We start from the raw sequence: 8,318 nt of genomic DNA, 5'->3' as shown, positions 1-8,318 counted from the left end.
CCAGGGGAGGTTTAGATTGGATGTAAGGAAAAATTTCTTTACTGAAAGAGTGGTTAAACATTGGAACAGGCTGCCCAGGGAAGTGGTGGAGTCCCCATCCCTGGAGGTATTTAAAAGACGTGTAGATGAGGCACTTAGGGACATGGTTTAGTGGACATGGTCGTGTTGGGTCAGTGGTTGGACTCGATGATCTTAGAGGTCTTTTCCAACCTCAATGATTCTATGATTCTATGATTCTATGATTTTCCTGTTCACTAGGCCACCAGACTGTAACCGACGCACATGTCATTCCAGGTGCAGGACTAAATCTTTGTCTTTGTTGAATTTATGATGTTCCTACTGGTCAGCTCCTCCAGTTTGTGGAGGCCACTCTGAATGAAGCCCTCCAGGTGACAAACCACCCCCTTCTCTCCCTCCCCAGTTCAGTATGGTCACTGATGAGTGAGTTCCATCCTGTCATCCAGGACATTGATGCAGATGTTAAACAGAATCAGCTCCAATATGACCTCTGAAGAAATCCATTCAACACCACAGGGCTCCAAGACAACAATTAGCAACTCCTGCTACATGTGTACTATGACATGTATCATTACACGTCTGACATGATAAACTCACTTTTTTTCTCTCTCTGGGCTAGCTTCTGATCCATGATAATATTTTCCCTTTTGCCATTCTACCTGAGGCTCCACAGCCTCATGTGGGACCTCTCAATAATCTAAATAAATACCATTCCCCTTAATCTGGTTTTACTGTTTTATTAAAAAACTCCACGTCACAAAGATTTTATTCATTTGAATTATCCTTCTGGGTTTTTTCCTTGACTTTGAGGTTCAAAACAGGTATTTCCAGGGTTGTGCTTGCTTTTAAAATCTATATGTATTTAACCAATTTGCCAGGTGCTAATGCACAGCTCTCTTTGTACTTTACCACATTGCTCCACAACCTTCTTAAACATGTAAGCTACCCATCGGTCCCGCTCCAGTCCCTGGAGGCCTTGATGCTCATTAGAGAAGGTGAATTATTTTTTTAAATAGCTCATCCACCTCATTCCTAATCTGCCTCAGATCTTAATGCCTTTTAAGTCTGCAGCTTGTTTAACACCTCTTTTATTGTCATTTTTAACCTCCAAGCTGCATCATTGCTACCAGGAAGTAGCAGGTAGGGAAGCAATCACATCAGAGTAGACAGGTGCAAATAAGTTGTGTAACTTACCAAAATTCTTTTCTCTTTTAGACCCACAAAATCTTTGCTGGCTTCTGGATACTGATGGCTTTGTTGGCTGGCTTTACACCATTACCTGTACTTTCCAAATAACATCTGGCTCGTTCTGGTTGGCTGCTGCAACTTAGGCCCCTGTTTGCTAATCACGGAAGACTGGAGTTCAGCAATTTGCAGGATTTCTGTTTTACCATGTCCTGAGCCTTCATCTTATTTGCCATAGTGTTTTACACCTTGTCTTCCTCCTGCTCTTTCTGATCACTTCTACGCATGGCTCAGTGGTATTTTAAAGTTCAAAGCTTTTTAAAGTACTTTTCCATTAACTAGACTTTCTCATTTCTTTTTACTTCTCTTAATTTTCACCTTGTAAGAGTTGGACAGCTACTCTAAATTAGTAGAGTTTGTAGCCAATGGAGAGAAAAGGGCTTAGCCACACAGTTTCAGGATGGCTTAGTCACTCAGGAAAGAGGATGAAGATAGGTGGGATGAACCTTTCTGTAAGAATCTCTTTCTGTCTTGTGGGAGTAGAGAGGGAACCTAGAAAGAGTCAGACTAAGTGCTGTGACTGTTTCCCTTTGCCCTGGTCATCTTTGCTGCCCTGTGACAAAACTCTTTGAAAGTGAGCCCTACTATACATTTAATGCGTTGTCATTTAGTGGCTTGGACTATCTGTTTCCTAAAACTAAATTGAGATGATCCCTTTCTTGGGCTGATCTAACAAAAACCAGGACATCCTGCTTTTCACCATCTTCCCTCACTGACTGTTCTTCCACCCTTCCCTTGTAACATCTCTGTGTTCGTTGGACCCCTCCATTCAACTCACTTCCCTGGCAGAGGACTAATCCAGGAAAAAAGCAGATAGGTTTTCTGGTAGGTTTTAATGAGGTGAAAGAACCCAGTGAAGGCCTTGACATGTGTCAGAGTGTGCCCGATGGGAGGGGAGAACAGTGCAGCCAGGAGAGAAGGAACGGGGTGAAGAGACAGGAACTAAGATCTTCCCATTTTGGATAGTAGCATACTATCTGTTAGACAGGCTTAGCTATCTTAGGTAATGTAATCCACAGAGATCTGATTAAATCATTGTTCTAAACCTGATCCTGTCTGACCAATTAACAAGTAACTAATGCCTCCTGTAATTATCATGTAATGCTAGATTTTCACTGCTTCTTTTCTTTCCCCATTGTACAAATAATTCCTTCATCCAGGGCAAGTCGGGATTTATATCCATCCTCATTCAGCTGCATCTCCACGCTGCACTAGATGATTGGTAATTTGTACTTCACCTATTGGCATACAGATACTTACTGTTTCCACACAATTATGTACCTCCAGGTAAAAGCAGGACAGGTTTCAACATCTGAGTCATTTTAGCAGTGCAACACAACCAGGAGAGGTGAGCTGGAGAAGATGGGGCTTAGCTGATCTTTTCCATCTCTGATTTCTAAGACTTTCATTCTTTTGGTACCAGTCAAAAATTTGGCAGATATAACTTCAGAGAGGATCTGAGTTTTGCTTCTAGAAGGCAATCACAACTGTGTGTGACACAGTTTCTCCAGATATGTAAGCACTGCCTGCCTTGGCAAAGAGAGTTTTGAGAGTCAGTGAGTATAGTGGGAAGAGTTTTTATTTCCTAAAGAACGGATGGTGGAAGAAACGAAAGAAAAGAAAACCCTTTAAAAATCTGGGATTTTAGCTAAAAAAAAAGATACATTCTCTGAAAACAAACCTATACCATCTAAAGTGCTAGGGTTGCAAGTGCTCAAAAATAGGCACTACTGAAATCAGAGCAGTGTGCCAATCTGCAATATTGTATATAATGCCATGAAACCACACAGGAGCATGTATATAACTAGTTCCCCTGTCCCTACTCCTAACTTTCATGGCATTTAACTTCTCACCTCATTATTCCCTTTCCTCCTCTACCTCTTTCTTCTCTCACAGTCACCATCACAGCCCTGTTCAGAACGAACTTTCGCATGGATTTCCCCTTTGATCTGCAAGAGCTGCCAGCATTTGCTGTAATAGGGTAAGTTCCCAGGAGCCTGGCTCCTTTCTTTGTAAAGGTTATCATGTGAGCTTTGTTAGGAATTCTTTTGCAAAACAGTTACAGCTCTTTTACACAGTTTGATTGTCACAATTAAGGCCTCTGCTTGTTGGGATTCCTCCTTCAGAAATGGTGCCCATGTAACACAATGGGTAAGGAAGGAAATGTGGGTATTATCAAGCTGTTTATTTCCATATATCTTTTTCAGAAATTAAGTTCTGGAAAAAAAGTAAGTCTAAATTGGTCTAGGTTCCGGGTATAAGTTCATTCTTTCTTTTCCCAAATTTTCCTCCACAAACGAAACCAACTCAGATATCTCCATAAATAAAATAAAACTGGCACTTATCTTAATAAATTAACTGTTTCTCTCACTGGATCCAATTACAGTTCAGTTACCCTTGCTACCATGTCGAGTGTACCAACCTCTCTTGAAAAGGATAACCATTCTGGCCTTGTAAAGGGGAATCTTCCTGGTTAAATCTTTTGTCCCATTTTTGTCAAGTGAAAACTGACTTGTTGGGTCAGTTCATTTGGGGATGCCATCAACACGGTTAAAGGGCCATTTAGTAAATCTGAATCCTCAGTATTCTGTGGGTTAATTATTTGCCACATAAAATAACACTTCCCCTTACCAATTCCAAAGGCACTCTTTTTTCACTCTTTTTTTTTCTGCTTCATTTTGAGTATTAGGCCCTGTTTATCCAGGTCTCATTAAGCTAGAGAGCACAAGGATCAAGACCAGTCTTTACACAACTATACTTTTTTGGCTTTATTAGGATGAGGAACATAGGCCTAAGTGATTAGGATCAGAGATGACATACTTTGGTTTAGGCACAAGATTTGCTATTACTTTTAATATTTGATGTAGGTATATAATTTTGCTGAATCAGAGTTAAACTACCTTCATTTTTACTATTTCCTGTTCCAACCTGATGTCTAAGTTCTGACAATACTGGTCTTTGCCCAGTCGCTCTTCTCCAGCCCCACGGAGATCTGTCAGTCCTTTTTTATAGATTATTTTTATAGATAAAACTTATAGTTTTTATAGATGAGATTTCCCCCTCTAAGCAAGAGAAAATTTAAGTGGTAAACTGGCAGTGTGTGTGACAAAGAGGTCCAAAATAATCTCTCCCCTTTCATCAGGGAGTCAACGTCTTCAAGTGAGTTGCTGTAGGAGTAACCCTCTAGGTGACATTTAAAAGACTTCATAAACAGCTGAAGATGAAAAACACTTCAACCTAGTTTCTTGGTTGATGGTTTGTGTTTGGTATCATTTTATTTCATTTTCTCCACTTTAGGATATGTTCTGGATTCCTTGGAGCATTTTTCGTTTATCTCAATCGCCAAGTGGTCCTATGCATCAGGCGTCATACAGCTCTGAGCCAGTTTCTCACCAAATAGTGAGTGCCTTTGAAGATATTCTCTTTAGGGACTGGATTTTTATACCCTACTGGTATTGGATAGTAATAAATGCTTTCTGGAAGCTAGTAGACTATCTTACACTATTTCAAGTGTAAGATAGTAAAAATATGAGAAACTGAAATTATATGAGAACAAAATATCTGCAAACTTCAAGAGAATTTGTTCTGAGCTGGATTTTCTTCTTGACCAGCCCCAATAGTTTCAAATAGCTTCTTGATTTAGAAGGAATAGTCTGTAATATTCATTAAGAGGACAAGGGAAACTACTGATTGGACAGAAAATGTTTTTAATTAGAAAATCAACGATCATGCTTTTTAAGATCATGCTGCTTCTGATTTTTTTTTTTAGAATCTGTAAAAAATAAAGTCAACATCATTTATATTTAAGAAAATTAAATACAACTGAAATCTATGTCTTTAAAATCTAAAATTTTTTAAATCAAAATGTGGGCAAAAATGTAAAGAATGTGCTGCGGTATTGCAATTACTGCATACTTACAAACTAAAAGCTGAAACTGATAGTAACCAAATGGTGTGAATTACAGCATGGAAGAGAAATGCAAAACAAAATTAAAATCTTAGCAATAAAGGTTTTACAGGGCACTTGAAGATACTTTTTTCCCCTCTCTAATAAAGTTATAACCTGCAAAGTTATAACCTGAAGAAGAAAAGGTGGCTAACTGTAAATGTCTTCAGTCTCTTTACAGAAGAAATCTGATGTTACAAGAATTTTTTAAGTTGAGAGGTGTGGAGGACCTACATTTCTTAGCAAGTTGCAGATCTGAGCAGAAGAAAACCACTACTTAAAAAAGAAGTTCAGACTGACTTTATTTATTATGTGGAAGAAAAATTGTCTTTCTTCATTATGTAGCATTACCCACAAGCACCAGCAGACCCATCAAAGAAAGTTAATAGAGAAGTGGAGCAAAGCCTGAAAAGTGGGAATTTACTTTAAACTTTTGACTAATTTCTCAGAATTTTGTAGGTTCTTAGAGTGAAAGAAATTAAAGGTTATGTTTTGTCTTCCTGAATACCACAGCATCTCAGCCAGAAATTCCTGTAGGGAACACAGTAATTTGTCAGGGGAGGCCTGACAGGATTAGTCCAGCATGTGGAGGCAGCTTAGACTCATGTTGTCTTAGTGCCCATGAAGCACCACAGTGTACCCAGAAACCCATCCTGGGATTAGACACAGCAGTAGGCAAACACAGAGGGCTTCAGCCTGCTCTCCAGCTGTGCCCCACTGGCCCAGCACAGCTAGACCTACTAGCCACCAAGGACACTTTCCCAAAAATTGTGACAGTCAGCAATTCAATGGAAAGAAAAGCAGTTTTTCTCATAAGAGTTAATGCAATGGGGGATGCATGCAGAAATGTATGGAAAAAACCTACATTTAAATACACTAGGATAGGATACATTGCATGGGGGATGAAGAGGCAAGACTGGCATAATCAGGACAAATGGAGGAGGTGCTGGCTTTTGACAATAGGTCAACACATCATTGTAAATACACATCCCCCCCATGTATTCAAGTCTGTGCATTTTGTACATCCCTGTCTCCCTCCATCCCTCCCATTACACTAATTCTGATGGGAAAAATGTCTTTGCTGACTCTTGAACTCTCTATGAATGTTGATGATCAGTGGAGCAGGGCATTAAATTGCCAGTAACAGAACTCCAAAGCAATGGATACAGATGTGGCAGAGAGCTTTCACAGAAATAGCATTCATAGTGATAGTGCTACAAGAAAAGAATGTGAGGTTGTATTTTAATAAAATTTTCTTTCTTTTCAGCCGCCTCATATACCCTGGGGTTATAACCTTCCTTATAGCAACTGTGACCTTTCCTCCAGGATTTGGGCAGTTCATGGCAGGAGAGGTGAGAGTGGGATGTGTATTTGCAATTCTGTGCAGTTCTGTGGAACAGTCTCCCCTTATCCTGTGCCCCAATAAACCATAAGGTTTTATGTCCTAGAAAGGGGAAGAAAGATTTGGGAGGAGTTTGGACTGAAGAGGGACTATATTCTGAGACTTATGATCTCTGCTGTCTCCTTCATATAAAACTTGAAAAAGGTCCATTCTCCTAAGCAAGTAATAAGATGTTACCCCATGTGTGAAAGTAGTGATCCTTTCACCAGTTCAGGTAAAGTCCCATCTCTCTTCCTGAAGAATAAAAATGTGAATTAAGTCTCATAATCATGAATTACCAAAGTAAAAATCTCCTCCACTTTCTTGGAACAAAGGTGTAATATTTACTCCATCTAATCTCATGGCTCATGCCTGGTTTTTTTGCTGTTTAGTTGATGCCACGGGAAGCCATCAGCTCTCTCTTTGATAACTATACCTGGGCAAAATACACAGGAGACCCTCAGATCCTAGGGAAATCTGCTGCCTGGATCCATCCCAAAGTCAGTGTCTTCATCATCATCCTGCTTTTCTTCCTCATGAAGGTAGGAAACCCAGTTCACCATAACCCTTCTCCACTTGGAGTGAATATTCCTGATGCTTTGTAAAATAGTTTGTGAACTGCCAGTGAGGACTTGCTGGGTATTGAATGAAGCACTACAACTGAAATGGGGTCTTACATCTTTTGAAGTGATTTTTGCCCACCTTGAATGTAAGATTACCAAAATTATTAGGGAATAGTTTCCTGGCCTTAATATAGTGATCTCTTTCACTGCTCCCTAGGTCTTCTTCCTCATGCATCCTGCTGAATGACCTTTGGTACCCACTGTGTAGTAGTTGGTAGGGAGGACTACATCAGGGAAGATTTCTGAAGTTCCAGAAAAAATAAGTAATTGAGTAAAAAGCTCTCAGATAATTTATATTTGGTCTAAATAAAGCCTGATACAGTCTACTTAATATTCCTGACTACAGATAGGAGACAAATAAGAATATGCAAGCACAATCTATAGTTGTGTGAGACTCAAGGATTTGTTAGCAGTACCGTAACTCGATGGAGAAATACAGCTTTGCAGTGAGCAACAGTTTTGCTCACTTCTCGGAAAGCAACAGTGGATTAAATGTTCTGAGCTGACATAGTCTGTGGAACTTGCAACTGTTCAGCCTCTGAAAGGATCAGCTGTGTTACTGACACATGACAGAGCAAGAGAAGAGGTTTGAAAGAAGAAAATATATTCCTGTGTTCAAAATACAAGTAGCAAGGAAGAGGTTTTCCTAGGGGGGAGGGGGAAGATAAAAGGGTAAAAATATCATAGAAATGGTGATTTTTTTTGTTGCAAAGGAGCAAAAGAGCTGAGGCCATCTTGCAATATCAGTTGAACATTTCAGTAGATCAGGAATGGACATCAATGATTGATTGACACAGCTGATTCCACCTAAAGTAAAACACTATCAAATTTCTGACAGGCAGTTAAGGGTTCTGCTTCTGTGATAATTCTGATTATAGTGTACCAAACAGATAAGGTCTCATTTACTTGAATAAAAGAGGGATGGACTACATGGCGTATCTATCCTGAACCCATCTGTTCTCCTTTGGAAGAGTTGTATCCTCAGACACTAGATTCATTGGCCTTGTCCCATTAACTAAAGGCTTCCTCAACTCACTAGATAACTGCTCCAAGCAGTTTATTTTCTTCTGGATATATTCAGAGTTGGGATAGACCACATAAAAAA

At 39.6% G+C, this 8,318-nt stretch overlaps 1 protein-coding gene across 6 annotated transcripts in view; it reads left to right on the top strand.

Annotated features, from left to right (window-relative positions):
* Positions 1-8,318, top strand: part of CLCN1 (chloride voltage-gated channel 1) — a 76,161-nt gene that overhangs the window by 54,276 nt on the left and 13,567 nt on the right. For all 6 annotated transcript variants that reach the window (XM_019474106.1, XM_019474107.1, XM_009287143.1 and 3 more), the window contains 4 exons: positions 3,160-3,244; positions 4,561-4,662; positions 6,477-6,561; positions 6,983-7,132. In XM_019474106.1, the coding sequence (XP_019329651.1) occupies positions 3,160-3,244; positions 4,561-4,662; positions 6,477-6,561; positions 6,983-7,132 (422 nt within the window). The remainder of the gene's footprint in view (positions 1-3,159; positions 3,245-4,560; positions 4,663-6,476; positions 6,562-6,982; positions 7,133-8,318) is intronic.

This window comes from Aptenodytes forsteri, unplaced genomic scaffold (genome assembly GCF_000699145.1).
Source record: "Aptenodytes forsteri isolate BGI_AS27 unplaced genomic scaffold, ASM69914v1 Scaffold216, whole genome shotgun sequence".
In the NCBI taxonomy this organism is placed as follows: Eukaryota; Metazoa; Chordata; class Aves; order Sphenisciformes; family Spheniscidae; genus Aptenodytes; species Aptenodytes forsteri.
Note: the sequence above shows the minus strand (reverse complement) of the source record. Positions and strands in the feature narration are given on the sequence as shown.